At 45.5% G+C, this 19160-nt stretch overlaps 1 protein-coding gene across 1 annotated transcript in view; it reads right to left on the bottom strand.

Annotated features, from left to right (window-relative positions):
- Positions 1 to 19160, bottom strand: part of LOC138487325 (uncharacterized) — a 2513852-nt gene that overhangs the window by 1288745 nt on the left and 1205947 nt on the right. The window contains exon 52 of the mRNA XM_069613924.1: positions 5076 to 5140. Within this exon, the coding sequence (XP_069470025.1) occupies positions 5076 to 5140 (65 nt within the window). The remainder of the gene's footprint in view (positions 1 to 5075; positions 5141 to 19160) is intronic.

Raw genomic sequence — 19160 nt, 5'->3', positions numbered from 1 at the left:
AAAAATACTGAGGGCGGCCAGAACTAACACAGAGGTTATAGTGAACGGATCTCCCATCCAGCTCTACCAAGATCTAGCACTGTCCATCTTACAAAACCGGAGTGCGATGCATCCAGTAACGACAGTACTCAAAGCTAAACAGAAAACATATAAGTGGACCTTTCCATTTGGGCTCCTCTTCACATGGGATGGCCAACAACAGAGGGTGAGCATGTGCAAAGAAGGTTTGTCAGTTTTGAATATGGAAGAGGGAGAAGATTAAATGACGCAAAGCTCTACAACTGCCCCCAAAAGCTTGCTAATACCTGGCAATGGTCAATAATTCACAGAAGGAGAACTAGTAGAGGAAGAAGGCCACATGGACCCCAAGGCAGGAAAGGGACATCAGGGCTCCTAGACTGAGACCAAGCTACAGCCCCAACCCTCCATTAACGATGGAGACAACACTACAGAGATATAAACTGGGAGGGTATGAAACACATCGGAAATGCACTTGGGAACGGATGGCAAGCAACTCCGGGCTGAGCCAGAGGAATATGGTTGATTGTTTTGGAATCACTAGAAGGGTGAAGGGGTAACCCCGGGGTTATACCAGGTCCGATCCCCCAGATTAGAAGCTGCAGTGGTTTTTTGGACAACATGCCCTGACCGGGGTGGGTGGGGGATGGGCAAGTGGGGGTATGGGAGGGTGGGATGAGGGGAGTAAGGGGGAAGAGGGAGAGGGTTGGGGGCTATCGAGGGGGAAAAGGAATATCCACACACCAGAGGTATTAGAGTACATAGTAAACCAGTAAAGATACAGAGAAACAAAAAGCACCACAAACACACAAGGAACAATGGGCTACACTATACTGTCCTATAATGTCAGGGGGTTGAATTCTCCATTTAAACGCAAAAAGGTGGAAGGGCAGGTGAAATGCATGAAGGCTGATATCTTAATGCTAAAAGAAGCTCACATAAAAAGAACCGACAAATAAATCCCACACTTCTATCACTTCACGGAACTACATCAGGCGAACGCACTAGAGAAAACGGCAGGGGTAATGATTGGGCTTAGAGATACACTACAAGCTGAGGTTCAATAGACTATGTAAGACCCCAAGGGCGGTATGCCTTCTTAAGAATACTGATACATCACAGACCAGTGACCCTAACCACAGTATACTCCCCTAATATGGGCCAAGAAAGGTTTCTCCTGGACACTTTACCTAAGCTAGAAATGTTTGCAGTAGGTGAGATTGTTCGAGCAGGGGACCTAAACATAGCATGGGATCCTGAAACAGATATAAGTGCAAGCAGAACCCAGGGGGATTGACCAGCATCCAAGAGCCTGAGAGAAGCCTTTGATAATCTCACTCTAAACTTTAGAGTGATACATGGTGACATAGAAAGGGAATGGAAAAAGGGTGTACTTGCTTTTCTCATGTACACCAAACAATGTCCAGTGTGGATGACACCAACAATTCTGGGGGAGGTTGAGGAAATCCAGGTAGGGGCCATAATGCTATCTGACCATGCCCCGACGATGGTGAAAGTGACAAGACGGGAACAGCACAGTAGACTATATTCTTGGGCATTCCACCAGGAAATACTAGAATGGTAGACATCATAGGGGGAAAAATAGAGGAGTATTTTCGATACAATGACAATCAGGAGGCCTCACATAAAGGGATCTGGGACGCCTTTAAGCAGTAATGAGAGGGGAAGCTATTATGCTCCAGGCTCAGAAACGCATTATGTGAAAGGCGATGGAGAAGGAACTAGGGGCCCAACTAAAGGAGGCAGTGCTAGAGGTGACGAGGAATAAGACCAAAACTGCCACGAAGCAGTTGAAGGAGATTAGAAGTCAGGTAGAGTTGCTAGGACCCGGATCGCAGAAAAAGCTCTTCTGTCCATACTCCAATGATATTATGTCGGTGCCAATAAGGCAGGGAGGCTACTAGCGAGACAAGTGCAGAAGGCGCAGCAGGTATTAGGCAGCAGGATGGGACAACAGCAAAGGACTCAGAGACAATTATAAGCTCTTTTTAGACAATTTACGGGAAGCTGTACTCCTCTGACTATCCTGACCGTACCGCCATGAAAGACTATTTTAACAAACTCCATCTGCACACAATCACTCCCCCAGATAACGAACATCTGGAAGTGGATATAACTAAGGAGGAGGCGGAGGCAGTAATAAAAGACCTTCCCCATAACAAAGCTCTGGGACCTGATTGATTCCCAGTGAGTTTTTATCAGAAATAAAGCCAAAAACTAAGCCCTAGATTGGTGAAACTCTTCGATTCAACAAGGCAGGGGGGTTAGTGACACGTTCAATGACGGAGGCAAAAGTAGTGGTATTTGACACCAAGCAGGATTTGACGCCATGCAGCTTATACTGCCCTATAGCCCTCCTGAACCTGGATGGCAAGATCTATAAGGGGTACTAGCGGCTAGACTTGCGCCCCTCCTCCCGGGTTTGATATGTATGGACCAATTAGGCTTTATAAAAGGATGACACACCTGGGACAACACCAGATGAGTGGCACACCTGATAGAGAAGGTGGGGGTGAGGCGCGAGCAGGGACTCCTACTAGCCCTTGATGCCGAGAAGGCTTCCGATCGGGTAGAGTGGCTATTCTTGATAGAGGCATTGCACGAGATGGGACTAGGCCCGAAGTTCATACGGGTGGTGGAGGCGAACTATGCAGACCCCTCAATGAGGCTCTCAATTAACTCCTGTTTGTCAAATAAGATCCCCATTACACGCGGCACGAGACAGGGATGCCCACAATCACCTCTATTGTATGCTATGTACATAGAACCACTTTTGGCATCAATTAGAAGTAACCCATTGATTCACGGAATAGGTTTCAGGGGGAGGAACATAAAGTAGTGGGCTTACACTGATGACATGCTGCTGACCCTGACAGATTACGACACCTCATTCCCAGCCTTAGTTCAGGAGCTGGAAGAGGTGGAAAAGGTTTCCGGGATAAAGATCAAAAAGACCAAGTCGGTGCTCCTGTGGTTGGGGTCCCCGACTATCCAAACCCGGGAGCTTGCATCGGCAGGGCCATTCAAAGTGGCAAAGGGTTCCATCACCTACTCAGGTATAAAATTGACACAGTCAATCTCCGAACTATACGAAGCAAATTACTCTGCGCTCCTAAGGAAAATCAAGGCAGACCTCAATGTATGGACCCTCCTACGAATCTCCTGGCTAGGGAGAATAGCCACAATCAAAATTATCGTGCTGCCAAGACTGCTATACCCCTTCCAAGTGCTCCCCATTTCAGTACCAAAAATGTTCTTCAAATCGCTCGATAGCATCTTATCGCAATTCATTGGTGAAATAATAAACCAACACTGGCTATGGAAACCATGATGATCCCAAACAGCAAGGAGGACTGGGACTTCTGAAATGTATAAAATATTATGAGGCAGCCCAACTCAGGGTATTAAGGGAATGGCTCTTGGAAGACAGAACTAGGCAGTGGGCAAGGATGGATCACGCAGTGGCAACCATGCCGCTCACAGGGCTCTTACGGCTAGAGAAACAGGCATAGTCGGATACTATTGGTAATGTGCAATATTTGGGATCGACTATTAATGAAAGGACATCTATCGTCGCGGCCTTCTCCCTTTACCCCGTTCTTTAATAATCCACAATTCTTCCCAGGGACAAAACAGGAGACGATCCGCAGATGGAGGTCAAAGGGATGTGCGAAAGTGGTAGACATGTTGGGGGGGGTTATGGCATTTGAGGAGAGTAAGAGTAACCTGACCCTGATGGAAAGGGACAGGCTGGAATATTACCAATTACGACACTGGCTGATGCAGCCCGATATCAAATCGGCAACCGCTAGAACTCTCACACCATTCGAGAAATTCATAATGATGCACTCAGAGGATAAACAACTAATTTCACACTTGTACTTAATCCTGATGGGGGAGGGACAAGATCCTTTTTGGCCTTACATGAAAAGATGGGAGAAGACAATGGGGAGGCAATACCGTGGACACACCGGGAGCACTTTGGGCCAATATTACCAAGCTTACAAGATCTATACAGACCAGGGAAGCTTGGTACAAGGTCATGTTCCGATGGAATTATACACCAGAAAGACTACATAGTATATATCCGGGCACAACCCAAGAGTGCTGGAGAGGGTGTTCTGGGATGGGGGACTGGAGACATGTTTGGTGGGAATGGCCGGTTCTGGGGCCCTTTTGGGGGGAAGTGAGCAACCAGGTTCAACAGTTGGTTAAGGGTCCTCAGCAGTTCACCCCTAAAGAATGGTTGTGTGGGATAATGAATCCTGAGTTGCAAATCCCCACGAAACCCCTATGGAAAGCCTTAATGATACTAGTGATAGTGACCTGGCTTGTAATTGCTAGGAAATGGAAACTGGGTGGCACCATAAAGTATGGAACATCGCTGCCATGGAATGGATAACATACAGAATCCAAGGTGAAAGGGACAAATTCAGGAACAACTGGGGTGAGATAATGGACTTCCTTAGAGGGGATTATGTGCAAAAATGGTGCCCTCAGAACCTGAAAATGTTGAACATTACGTAGAAAGATGATATTTCAAAATGTAACACTCTATGAACATGCAAACTATAGGGCGTGTGGAAGGTGGGGGAACCGGGGTGGGTTGGGACGGCGGGCATTATTTGTATAAGTATCTTGAAAATCAATACAAACAATTTACACAAAAATATATGCTCATCCCAAAACTAATAAACAACTTTTTAATAAATATGTCAGTGATTCTTTAATCTGGAATAATAAATGAACGCATGAAAAGGTAAATTAAATTAATAAACAATTTGTTTTATTTCATTGCAAGGTCAATCAATATTACTGTATTGATTGAACAGCAATGTTATTGATCTATGTGTGCCCAGAAAATTATTAGAAGACAACACAGTATATGATGAAGACAATAGATGATGTTCTGACATGTGCTGTGGAACCCAAGCTAGACGTAGCAGGGAAACACCAAGGCGCGCTTGTTATGAGTACATACCTAATAGGGAATAGGGACTTGCTAAAAAGACTTGATTTAAGATTAAAATACATACCTCCCAAAATATTCGAAGAGAAGAAGATATCTTGATGCGTTCATTATTTTCCAAAACACAAACATCTAAGGAAAGTAAAAACAAAGTCATTGTTTTATACAATGATATCAGTGTTCAATGGACATGTTTACTACTGAGAATGTTAGTTATCAATCTATATATATATATATATATATATATATATATATATATATATATATATATATATATATACGTTCTCTAAAGAGTCCAGCACTGCACAGATTATACACCAAAGCCAATGAACACTTTACAGACCCCAAATGCCATGCCCCACTGGATAAAGACATACTGGGGGTCATTACGAGTTTGGAGGTAGCCATGGTGCTATTAGCGCCATGACTGCCTCCAAAGTCGTGTACGGGTTCCTTGAATGGGGACTTACCGGGTCATTCTAACCTTGGAGGACCTGGTAAGTCCCCATTCAAAATACCCATCCACATTCCTATTTGAGCCCCCATAGGTCTCAAAGGGAATGGGAAGGGAGCTAATAACGGGCCCGTTATTAGCTCCCTGGTCCCCTTGCAGGACGCGCAAAGGACGTCTGGTCTGACCAGACGTTCTGAGTGGGTCCCGCGAAGGACCCTCGTAATGCAGCGGTAAGGGGTTAACGGCACCGGCATCCTTACCGGTGCCGTTAACCCCTTACCGCCGCACTCGGAATGACCCCTGCTGTGTCCTACAGTCTCCCTTGCTATAGGACCTGCACTGTGTAGCACACACCTTCCATGGGGAAGATGCACAGATTCACACACAGAGTCCCGCGTAGATTTCACTGTCAGTCACACAATTACACTGGGATTCAAACAATGCGTAAATACAGCAGTGTTCTTCCAGGATTACTGTATGAAAATGCATGTCTCTCACACTCTCTGCAAGCCAAATGCCATCCCATGGGATTCAATGGGATTATCATCCGAGCAAACCCTCATTATCAAGACTGATCACATCATTGACTGCAAATATATCACCTTCCACACACAAAATTTAACATCACCCTTTGAGTCCCAGCACACTGAGGGATACATATATGCGAAGATGCATCTTTAAGTACACATTTTGAAGCGCAGCACTAGCACGGAGGCAGTGGGGTGCTGTACATCAATAGTAAAGGTTTCACAATTTAAATAAAATACAGCTAGAAAGATTTGACATCCAAAAACAATGTTACCTAGTTAAGAATATAGCAAGTAGAATACAAGAACAATGCATGGGGAGGAACATTGAAACACATAGGCTTGAAGGTCTTTCCTGAACTCAACCAAGGTCGGGAGAAAGTGAACAGCAGAATGGAGTGAATTTCATGTATGGGGAAGGGGCGGCTGCACAAAGAGCCAAAGCAAAGACCCAAGTGTGAGTGATGCGAGCAATGACCAAATGCAAACGTCAGCACTCCTGGTGGTCCTTGATTTCCCTGAAATGCTCAGTTAATGTGCTAGAGAGAGAGCTGACGAGAGAGCCAATGAAGTGAAATTAGAGCGGGGGTTATGTATTCGAACAGGGTCAGAGGGGTAGACGGGAGAGAAGGAACGCCTATGAAAATCGGGTTCATGCCAACCGCAATAAAACTAAAGCCTGGGTGACAGTACAAAGGTCCAAAGGGGGAATATGTGGTTTTAGTGCAGACAAGGGAAACGATGGAGAAAAAAACAACACTTAGGGCCTCATTACATCTCAGGCGTTAAGGGGTTAATGGCGCCGTAAAAGGTGTCGGCGCCGTTAAACCCTTAACGCCTGATTATGAGGTCCCTTTGCGGGTTGCACTTTAACGCCTGCTTTTAGCAGGCGTTAAAAAACCAACCCGCAAAGGGACCTAGGAGCTAATTACGGCACCGTAATTTACGGTGCCGTAATTAGCGCCTTCCCCATTCCCATTGAGCCCTATGGGCCAAAAATGTGAATGGGGAAGGGCCATGGCGGCATGGGGAATTACCGCCCCACCAACCTCGGAATGGGGTGGTAATTCCCCATTTCGCCATGGCGGAGTTGGTAAGTTACCGGCATGGACCATGGTGCTATTAGCACCATGGTCCAACGCCTGGGTTTTAATGAGGCCTTAGTTTCAGAGGGATTCAATTTCAAAGCGAGCAGAGACCTCTTGTCCTCAATAGCAAACCGACACCTTCTCAGGTGAAGGATATCAGCAGTGGATGCTAATTTACGACAGGAATCCCACATCGAGTAGGTAAGGGGACAGAGGTGGTCAATGAAACCCGATAAACTGCAAAGAGAAAGGAGGAGACTCAAGCCAGAACAGAACCTGACCCAAAGGGACACTTTCACCCACTAAGGGTTGAAGTCCATGTAAAATATATTAGGGAAGATGTGATCTGCTGATCTTAAACCAATGCAACTTAACTTGTCTCATCACCAGTCCATCAGAATATAAAAGGAGTTCATTGATCTCTCCTAAATTGTCCATAATTAGGGTGTGTATTATAAAATATCTAGTCTCTGCTTTGGGCTTTTTTTTGCCCTTCGTATCAAGAAACCCTGGCTGGTTACCATGCCCTTTCAGGAATTGACCAGTAGGCGCCACCAGCCGTCTCCCTTAGGTTGTCTGATGTGGATTAAACATGCATCGCAGCATACACATACTGGAACCTTTCCCCTCCTGGCTTTTTCTCGAAGGCCCCTCTCACTTTAAGGCTTTGCTGGAGATCACCACTTCTCTTACGATTCTGTTAAAAACATATCTTTAGCTCTTGCTCTGGCCGTGCACTAGCAGCTTGTGTGCCCTCTCTTAGCCTGGGTCCTACAGTAAAGGACTAATTTAACCTTCCTATCCAGGACGTGCTCACCTTCTCTCCTTTTGTCCACGATTCTCCTATTATTTTTCTGTCTTTTACACCTCCCTTTCACTCCATCTCCACACTCGTTCCATCCCCTCTCTTTTATGGTGTCTGCATATGTCTGAACTATACTGATGACGCTCCTACTCGCTGCTAACCTCTCCCGATGTTATCTTTCTACCTCCCCTGCATTTGCGCAATCTCTATGTCACCTGGCCTAGTAAGATCGTTGTCCTGTCTTCCCTTTGTTCCCCTCCCTTGCTTCGTTACACCTTGAAACACTTGTGTATATAGGCGTGCTATAAATGTCATATCATATCATATCCCATCGTTTCTATAACAGGTGGTTTTCTACCCATCACCCCCTCAGATGTTCTACTGCCTCCATTTTCTAATGGCCTTCCTCCTTGACCCTCTTTTCTGTTTGTCTTCTTCTCTCTCCTTGCCCACTTCGACTCAGTCCTTACCCTTTTCTCTTTTTCTTCTATGATAGTCATTTCCCCACGTCTGCCTCTCCCTTCCCCTATTCTGACCGGGTTGTTTTTCTCCTTCTCTGCTCCACTCTCCCCTCAGTTTCTCTACTCACTCTCCTCTCTCCCTGGTGAAACTAACAATGGGAACGTTGCACTCTGTTTCAGAATTCTCCTGGTGGTAGAAAGAGTATCTGCTCTCCCTGGGGCTATCGCCTGCCTCAAGGCATGATGAGGAATGGACTTGTAGCGGCTCGTGCGAGCTGCAGTAGAGAACTGTTCCCAACTGCCAAATTAAGACAACACGCCTCTTTTGATACCTCGCCATGATGGGCCTGCTTGTGGCATGTTTGGCAAGCGCCTGGATTTTCTTTTCTAAAAGTAGGTTTTTCTTTCTGTGAAACAACAAGGTTATTGGGACAATCTCCTGTGGGTGAAATACGAGGCTAGGGATTTTATGGAACCCTAGAGTACCACCCATAAACCAAGGGTCTGACTGTCTCGGGACCAATGAAAAAGTGGCCCGCAGTTGCAAATGTCAATTCATTCCTTTTGTGACAGACTGTTTGACTAGTACCCTAGGGGGAGGGGGGGTTTAATCAAATGTGATGCAAATTGTGCATTTTCAAGAATATCTATTCAGCAACACTGGTCAAAATTACTAGCCACATAGTGAAGTAACTCATCAAACAGTCCCACATTCGCCAAAAAGTGGCCCATTTTGACCCAATAAAATGGTCCACACCAGCATTTTGCATTTTTTGGTTTTAGTATTGCTATATTGTCCTACAGACCAGTCCAAGCCTGCATATACCAACTCCTGAGCAAACATAGCGCGGAAATCTGATGACTTTTTCCAACCAAACAAGATCCAGCGTCTCTCAACTTTCTTGTCAGATTGGAGGCCTGTCTCACCCTAATCATTGCGGGTGATGCAATAAGACAAGAGGTTTCCACCTGCACAGGATTACCAGCAGCTGACATTTACATCCTAAAAGAATGAAATCTGGTCTCTTTTGGCAGCATTGACCCTTGCTCCAACCTTGGCCACGATCACCCTTCTTTTATATGGCAAAGCCTCAGGAGAATCATGTGTGGTGTTTACATTCATAATCAGTAATAGCCAATAAGATAGCACATCATGTTGAGCAGTGCAGGTGAAAAATACACTGGGAAAAAAGCTGCTGGTGGCATTCATGTTTTTTTTATACTTGCCTGTAACCCTCCTTACTCCTACACCCCCAACCTTCATAACACCTGTCCCTTATCCCCTCTCCACACAGAGGTTTCGACAGGAATGCCATTATAATTAGCTTATTCAACGATCCAGTGATTTTAGTAGAGTGATGTGCTACCTGACAAAGGTCACAGTTGTGTCCATCGATTGGACACTTGGCATGTTTCAGTGCATGTTTTTCATATTTCCCACGTATTATTTTTGCACTTTCCCCAACAACCTAAGACTGGTGTTTGAACATCTGGAATGTCAGCGGAATCTAAATGATCTCAATTGGAAAACTGCTGGGGAGCCTTTGTCCCCACACTAACACCAGGTTCTAGATAAGCAACGTGAAAAGAAAGGGCTCAACCTAGCACTCTGTGAAGCTAATTACCAGTGCATCGGCCAGCTGAGGGTGATTGCTCAATTGACTGGACCTTGAATATCGCTCCTCAGGCATGTCCGACGAGCAGGCTATTTCACTTCCTGCAACACACAATGGTGGGTTTTGGTCTCAACCAATTTCTTTAAAAACAAATTATCTTGCATGAGCGCTTGAGAGTCCTGGATGTGTCCGTTCCCTCCCTTCTGTGGGATGTTTCAACCCACTAGTCCAGGCCCTCCAACATTACAACATTACTGTGCATTGCTTGCAGCAGAAACATCAGAATGGCCGCCGGAAAGCATGCTGCTCGCCAAAAATCACCAGAAAGTGCGCAGTAAAAATCTGAAAAATAGGCCGCCATCCACTTTTGCCTATATCAGTGGGAACACACAGACCACTGCCAAAACCCATCATTTGGCTGCCCACAGACCAACATCATTGAAAAAGAAACACAGAGCTGTTTTAAACATCTGCTTTCCCTGGCTGTCAAATTTGCAAAAATCATGCCTCACAAACCACCAAAAAGATCCAACCTCCCTGTTGGGTGGTGAACATCATTCTACTTTGAGAATCCACATAAATACAATGTCCACAGAAGTATATGTTATCTGAACAAAGTCCACTTTTGAGGATGGTTGAGCTGGAAGAAATCTGTCAAAAATGGGTGTAGTACCGTTACTCACCTCTGTCAGAAGCCGGCGATTTAAAACCTATCATGTTTAAGTTGAATATTGAACTCAAACTATGCCAAAGAAGAGATTAAGAGATTTCCATCAAAATGCCATATAATAGTGCCACACATTGATTTTCATGTTGAAAAAGGACTGAAAGTAAAGATGGGTTTGCTTATTTTAAATTTATAAATGTCTTTTTTTTCACAAGGAACTATGTTACAATTGACCAGAAGGTAACCTGATTTAGCTAAAACTTCCAAAAGGCTTTCTTTCCCTGTGAATCTCACACCTTGTTCATTCCCACCAAAAGGAGAGGATTTCGCATTGGCATGTTAATCAGAAGGGGAGAAGATTTCCTCTGCTGCCTTGAGCAAGAAACAATGGGTTCCTTGAACTGAATAGGAATGCTAATTTGGGTGTGGCTGGCAACAACTGCTCTGGCAGGAAGGCAAGCCATGTGACCCTCTGACTCAGCCCAGCTTTGGAGGCGGGCCAGACTGGAAATGTGGATTGAAGATTGAAGTAAATGTATGTTTTTGAAAAATGCTTATAGTAAAATGTACTGAACTGACAAAAATATGAAACTTAGAGATTGTTAAAATGGAAAATTCACTCACAGTTTAAGACTCTGCTGGAAACTGTGTGATGTTCTGAGACTGAACCCCGGAAATTATTCATATTGTAGCCATGGTGTTTATGTTAGGAACATGAAAAATTACAGGAATGTGCCAGGATGGGATGTGCATGCATGTATAAAAGTTGGTATAGAACTAGCATTGAGAAACCCACCAAAAGCGCGAAAAAGTTGTCATTTATGAATCATAGCTCGTAGGAAAATGAGAGTTGGACAGAAATGTACCTTAGGCAATCTGTCATGTAATTATGTATTATGAAGAACTTGTGTATCTTGGAAATAAGTTTTTTAGGAAAAATAGAGTTTCTATGTAATAGCAAAGGGGAGGGATTTCTTTTGGATCATAAACACAGCATCACTCTGACACATGATGACACACAAGTCCTTCCTCAAATCAGGGGACAGGGAATTCTCTGACCTATCATATCCTTAGAGGGTTGGGCATAGATAATCAGCCTCCCCACCCACTTTGGAAATGGATAAATAGGGACTGCTGAGGACAGACAAGACACAGACTTTCCACTCATCAACTGATTTATTGGCAAAGCACCCTGCAGGAAGATCCAGGCTCCAGACATAGATCCAGAAACCATACTCTAGAACTTTGAAGCAGAGAGGCCTAACCCAAAAAGCTGAACTCTTCTCAGCTGGCCTTCAGAATCTTTTGCAACCTGATTCTAACCCCTAAACTTCCAAGGGGCACCACAAAATCCAACAGCCTGGCGGAGCTGTTTGGCTATTCTAGCTAAGAACCTCGTGCTAGAACCAAGATCCAGAACCAAAGAGCAGAGCGGTACCCAGAAACAACCCATCAGATCCAGTCCAAGAGGCCGCGCAGACCAGAGGGCCTTGCTGACAGCCGAAACCAGTGCCTGAGACCTGTCCGGTGGTGAGAGAATCCCAGCCAAACCCTTGACCAGATCTTTGACGGATCCATTCCATTCCAAAGCCATAGGAGTGAGTATTTAGTCTAGAACTGTCCATAGTCACCTCTTAGTCTTAAGTAACCCAATCCAACCATTCCAACCTATCCATAACTGCATTATAGAATCTTGTGTCCAACCTGAATTCTAAGTCCATATTGGTCCCGAATCTTTAAAGCGCTATCTTTCATTTTTGAAACCTTGACTCTGTTTCTGAAAAATCTACCTTCACAAAAACCTCTATAACTTTTGAACCGGAACTCCTAGAAATGAAATGTAAATGTCATTTTGCATTTTGAAGCTAACATCCTCAGCTTTCAAACGAACCCAAAAAAGACATTTCAATTCCTTATAGTTTTGCTGTAATTGCGTTTCACGCATGCAGAAAAGTTGCCGCGATTTCTCATTTGGCTAAATTTCATTCCATAGAAAAAACGCTATTTCTTGCTTTCAACTATGTATTTCGTTTTCCATCTGCTAATCCTTCTATAATCATTGCTAGTGTTGACCTGAACCAATCCAAAGCAACTATCACTAGTTCTGAATAAATTTAGCGAATTAAAATCATTTTTAGCATTTTTCCCATTCAGTTTAAACCGCATTTAAAAGCATTTTGACCTGTTTAAAACCAGCACTGTTTCTCTCTGCTTGCTGGGGAGAAGTGGGATTAAACTGCATGTTTGATTGTTACCCTGATACCTTTGTGCCCTCATTCCATATCTTCATATTGCATAGTGGGGGGAGTGAGTAGTCACAGGGGAAAGAGTGATCGCATTGTTTTGGTTGAATTCATATCAAGTGTATTTCTGTGTTGCATTCTTTCCTATCATTGCATTTCCTTGAACCACGCAAAGTATTCTCTGCTACATTATTCTTCCTATTTCTACTCCTAATTGATTAAAGAGATTGTCGATATTGTAATATTGCCCATTGCTGATCAATGTTCATATTCATAAGTGTGATATTCAAATATTATTCATATTCATAAAAGTGTAATCTATATATTGTTTAATTCTTCAAATAAATCTTTTAATTTGCAGAACAAACCTATTTCTTGGTTCAGTGAGACCGGGGGAATTCAAAGAGAGGGGCGTTATTTAAGGGTACATCATCCAGAATTAAACGAACTTTGACATAAAAATATATAAATAAGGGATTCCATTGGGCATCCCATACTAGGCGTTGACTTAGTTGGAGTGCCAGATTGAAATCACTTACAGATTGGGGACTCGTAGCGGGACTTCTGGATTAGACTACCACTTGTGCAGCTTAATACAGTGTGCTAACGGACAGGATACATAAATCCTGCTGGGCTACCATGCTGTGTACGCTGTAAAAGCACCCCTCAAAAGGGAACGCTCTAAGGAAACGGTCTGTTTTGCAAAATAACATATAAAACTTCTGTAAGTCAGGAAGGAAATCAATATTTCAAAAATGGAGTCATTGGTAGACATCAAGATAGCTAGAGAACACCTTTTACATAAGTTATTTGTGAGGGTTAGTGGACTGAGCAGGACCAGAATGTGTGGTTGCAGGCAATCGCACAATAGATCACTGCAACTGGATCATATATCTGGAGAGATCAGCGTCCCTTACATGTGGCCCTGAGTGAACTATATATGACCCTAAGACCAAGGATGAGCAAAATAAGATTGCCAAGATAGTGGCATACCTATACCCATCTACGGGAGCCATACAGGACAAATATGCTGAAGGCCAAGATTTGGCAAGTAGGCAACTGATGGCATTAAAAAAGGCACAATCTGATCTGGACTCCTCTGAGCAGAGGCTGCAGAGGAGCCAGGAGTCAGAACATGAAAGCAGACAGTATATGATTAAAATAAAAGAGGGCATGGGTATCCTGCAACAGGAAAAGGCAGACCAAGATACCAGAATTCTGGCCTTGCAGAAGGAGTACCAAGAAGGTTTGGGCTCCCTACTGCAGAGCCAGAAAAAGCTGGAGCAACAACTGGATTTAAACAGGGCATGTGCAGAGCAGATAGTCACCCTGAAAAGCCACCTAGATAGAGAGAAGGCAGAGAGCAATACATTGATTTTGAAAGACCTGGATACCCAGGCAGAGTTTGATGAAGAGCGCCAGAAAGCTGGTGCCCTTCAAAGGCAGAGGGACGACCTGGCGGCACAGAGGCAGGCTCTTACACAGGAAAGGGACACCTTAGGCCAGGAAGTCTGTCACTTAAAAGGGAAACTGGAAGAAAATAACCTGGTCCTCCAGGGACTGGGTGACCTCCAAAAAGAGCATCAAAACTTGTTAGAGCACACCAGGAAGGTGGAAGATGCTCTGGCAAGGAAGGAGCAGGCCAGTATGGACAGGAATCAGGAGGTAAACCTCCTGCAGCAAAGACTGGCCCAGTATTCAAAGACAAACCAGGAAGCACAGAGAGAAAATAAGGCTCTCTGTGAGAACAATGATAGGCTCCTCAGACAGATAGCCATGCAAGAGAGACTGATAGAGACTAGTAAGGCCTTGATTGAGGAACAAAAATCTCAGGTTCTTGCATGGCAACAGGGAGCAGGGGCTGATAGAGATGAGGTTCGCTGGGAAAGGGAAACACCTGAGCATAACCTCAGGAACCCTAGTACCAGAGGCCTTCATCTCTCCCAGTCCCTGGACTCTGTCACCCCCATGTCCCCTGGCGCACATGAGCCCAGGGCCACAGGGATGGCAGATTATTATCCAGTTAGAAGTATGGGGCTCATAGATCAGCACCTCCCAGGTATGGATGGGCGGGCATCTGAGTAGGGGCACCCAAGTATTGTGAAGTTTATTGGGGAACTCCAGGAGAGTAGGCCCACTAAGGGCATCCTAAAGACCCCTGCCCAGTTAGGACAGTGGGGGGGTACCCATCAAATCCTGGGAACAAGGAGGAATCAGAAGACTCCTCTGAGCGCCCCAGGACACAGAAGACTAGGTCCCCACATTCTGCCAGCCATTCCCAGGCTCGCAGAATCCACAAGAACCAAGAAGACCAGACGGGCACCTCTGGGAGCACTGCCTCTGAGTCAGAGGATGAATGGACCAGGGTTATCCGAACCAAGAAGGCCAATAAGGCAAAAAGGGCCTTGCTTAAGGACCCTTTAAAGCAGATCAAGGCAATAAGGAGCGTCATCACGCCTTATCATAAGAACGCTAAGTATTCTGTTTGGGAACACTTAGAGCTCTTTGAGCAGATGATGGAAACTTTCCAGTTGAAAGACAGTAGTAGCTGCATTCAGTATGTGAAATGGACATTCTCACCAGAATACTCCAGTTTCTTTGCGGGGCTGGAGGACCAAAATCACCTATAGGGCGGCCATCTTGAAGCATTTTTCTGTACACAGAAATCCCCAAGAGGCTCGCAAGGCAGTCTACAACTTACAATGTAGGGAGGATCAGGCCCCACAAGAATTTGTGCAGGAACTAAAGCGTGCCTTTGCGCAGACTACCAGAAGGGTGCGCACGAACAGCCGAGAATTTGTTAATACTTTTCCACACTCTACCAAAATACATCATGACCCAGCTAGTGAGAGATTTTCATGAGAAAAGATCACTAGACTGGGTCATTGAACAGGCCACCCAAATCTAAGAGGAGCAGAAGCCCATGGAAAAGAAGAATGCTCAGAAAAGCCCCAAACCAACCAGCACCCCTGCTGCTCCTAAGGTGGCAGAGGTAAAGGTTGCCGCCATTTTAAATTTGGAGATGGGGGGGCCTAAAAATGTGCCTGCACAACAGAATAAATCCAATCCCAGAAGGCCCTCGGGCCAATCACAGACAGGGAGCCAAGGAGGTAGTCCCACAAATGGGATCCCTCACTCCACTGACTATGTAAGTCCCCGCTACAAGGGGAACAGACACATCCTGGGTTATCTGTGGACTCCTCCAGCCCAAAGGGGGGATCCAACCAGGCACCTATCCCAGGGAACGTTCCTCCTAACTTCCCCCAAGAGGGCAGAAACTCCCCAAATCCTGGATAGAACTTCTTCCCCAGGTATCCACAAAACTTTCAACCCCAAAATCATCCATCCTTTTTTCCCCAATTTCCTGAGCCCGGACAACCTAATCCGGGAGAGGGGAGGCCAAGGGTGGAGGGGTACCCAAATCTTCCCAACCCGGGGTATTACCAGAGAAGGGAGAGCTACCCTTCCCGGGATCAGCCCAGGGGAGAAAACTGAACCCCATATCTGCCTGAGCGGGTTTCACAGTTAGAGCGCCAGGTCCAAAATATGGCACAGGATCTGGGTTGCATGCTCAGGGCTCAACAGAACCCTCAGATGGGCAGATCGGCACAGAATGCCCCAAACTCTGGACCTGGTGCTCCAGAACAATGACGGGGCAGCACCCCGACAACGCACCGGTTCCCAGGGAGGAGGCACAAGGGGAAGGGGGGTGTGAAGCCTTGGAGGAAGCTTCCTTCCCCACTTGTAAAAAGCCCCTGGAAACCCAGGAACCGGAAACAAAATCTCCTGCCCCTGAAAGCCTGCCGCCCAAGGAGCAGAGGGGGGTAGGAGAAACAAAGGATACAAACAGACCCATTTTGTGGAGGAGGTACAGATCTTCCAATTTGAAGGAGGGGGATCCCCAGAGGATCCTGGGAGAAGGATCTTCTCCTTCAGAGATGGGGGAACTCCTCCCAAAGAAGAATGGGTCCCAAAGGATTAAAATCCAGACTGGGTAGATGTGGGGACTGAGCTAGTGCCGCCATCATCCAATCCCAGAACCAACAACATCAAAATCCCCTGGTTCAACCCATCTTGGTGACTGCCTCCAAAAAGGGGTTGGCGCGGCCCAGAACCGGAACCAGGGGAACTCAAAACTTCTCCCATTTCTAGTTGCCACCTTTTTCTTTCATATTCCCAAGACTACCCACAGAATTCTGCTCAAATCTCTTCTCTCTCAATGTCCAAAACTAAAAAACTCACCCACCAGTTGTCCAAAAATGTACATTATCTGTGCCCCCTTGCGGAGAAGGAGGGAAGATACTATGCCCCGGTACAAATACAGGGGCAGGGTACAATTTTGACACTGGTGGACACTGGATCCCAAGCTACCCTTCTGTCCAAAAAGACCTTTGATAAACTGAATTCAGTAAGGGGGGAGAATTATCAAATTCCTCTCACCTCTCTTCCTTGACAACTTCAGAACTTTGACGGGAAGGAAATTCCCGTCGAGGGGACTGCGGATTTGGACATTAAAATTGGGCGACACAAGGTGAAGCACCTGGTCATAGTTGTGATTCCAGAGGGCACCCCTTGTTTACTAGGGAATGACCTCCTGAGAAGGTTGTCACCCCTAATAGATTGCGTAAACAAGGTCCTCTGGACCCAGACTAGCCGACCAATAAAGTTAAAACAGAGTGTCAACCATGTTAGTTTAAACGGCACATGCCACATGGTTGAAAAAAAATCTGACCAAGTAGAATTTCACTTTCAGAACAACCAAATTCCAGACGTGACAGTAATAGCAATAGGACAACAAACTGATAATGGGGGGTCCTCTCTATTTCTGAAAATAAACCCTTCTTCCAGTCTAAGGTGGCATTCCACACTGGAAGGAAACATTCTGAAATTCTTTACCAAACCACAATCAGATATTCCCACTCCTACAGTCCAGAAAGATGTGAAATCAGCTCAGAGCCTGGCTGATATTCAGCAAATTGGAGAGCAGTTGTTCATCCTTGTTCAGTTAAATTAAGGGAAGGACTCTGTTCTTGCCCGAGTGTGTGTGAACAACGGCAAGAGCTTCATCAGCGAAGCCATGTTCCGCCAACTCCCAAAAGATCCAGCCATTCCCACATTCAAACTGATAGACAAATGGGAAATGGACCTGGAAGCACCCAATTCCAAACATCTCCTGCAAAGCAGGTGTATGCTCAAAATCTCCATAGGCAACAAGAGCATAGTCCATAATTGTTGGGTCGTGCGAGCCGTCACTGCCTCCTTTGACTTAGGCAGTGACATTCTCAATCGCTTTGCCATTAGTTTGGACCTAATAAACTTCAAAGCTTGGTCCCAATTAGCGGATAATCCCATGGGCATTGATGATCCACAGAAAGCATTTAGGTCAGCTCAACTGCTGCCTTATGCAGTTGAAATTCAGATTGGAGAGGAAGTCACCATCCCAGAAAGGACCCGACAATTCTCCCTGCAAGTGAAAGTTAAAAGAGGACAGAAATTGAAAAACCCTGATGCCTATATTAATCTAAATGCTTCTCTCCAACAGCAAGGGGTGGGGGTAAACCCAACACCACTAGTCAATGTAGAACATGACACCATTCCAATAGAGGTGGATAACAGCGCCTTAAAGAGTATCACTCTAGCCGCAGACACCATTATTGGAATGGCGGTTGATGACCAACATTTTTCCATTGATTTAGGAAATTAACTGTTAGGACCAATCCCGAAGGACTGTTTTGACAGTGACAGTGATGACAACACAACGCCACACAGGATCTTTACCCGGCATGGGGGGTACTTCCTGGTGTACACTTCCTGCCCTTATGGTAAGGAAGATGTGACTTGTGACTTCAGGAGGGATGAGGTGATTTTCCAGGTCCGTGAGGACTGCCTTCCCCACCTGAAGCCACCAGTCCAAATCAGCACTCTGACCAGGGACTTCTCCACCTAGCTGGAGGAGGCCACTGAGATAGCGAAACCAGATGTCTTTCCAGGCTTCAGGCAGATGGTTGAAGAGAGAGTCAACCTAGATGATGCCTGTGAGACTCTGGAGCAGAAGGAAAAGTTGAAACAAGTTTTCAGGATCTCTTTGCGGTGGACTCATATGACTGTGGTTGCACCGACATCCACACAACAACAATTCCCACAGACCCTGGCATGACTCCAGGGTTTGTGAAGCAATATCGCTTGCCTCTCGCATCAATGGAGTCCCTTACTGAAATAATTAAGAACCTTGAGTCCCGTGGGATAATCCGTCCAGTCCACAGCACCTTCAATAATCCAGTGCTGGGGATA

This window comes from Ambystoma mexicanum, chromosome 9, assembly GCF_040938575.1.
Source record: "Ambystoma mexicanum isolate Mex_15411 chromosome 9, UKY_AmexF1_1, whole genome shotgun sequence".
Classification (NCBI taxonomy): domain Eukaryota; kingdom Metazoa; phylum Chordata; class Amphibia; order Caudata; family Ambystomatidae; genus Ambystoma; species Ambystoma mexicanum.
This window is presented reverse-complemented; position numbering and strand designations above follow the sequence as displayed.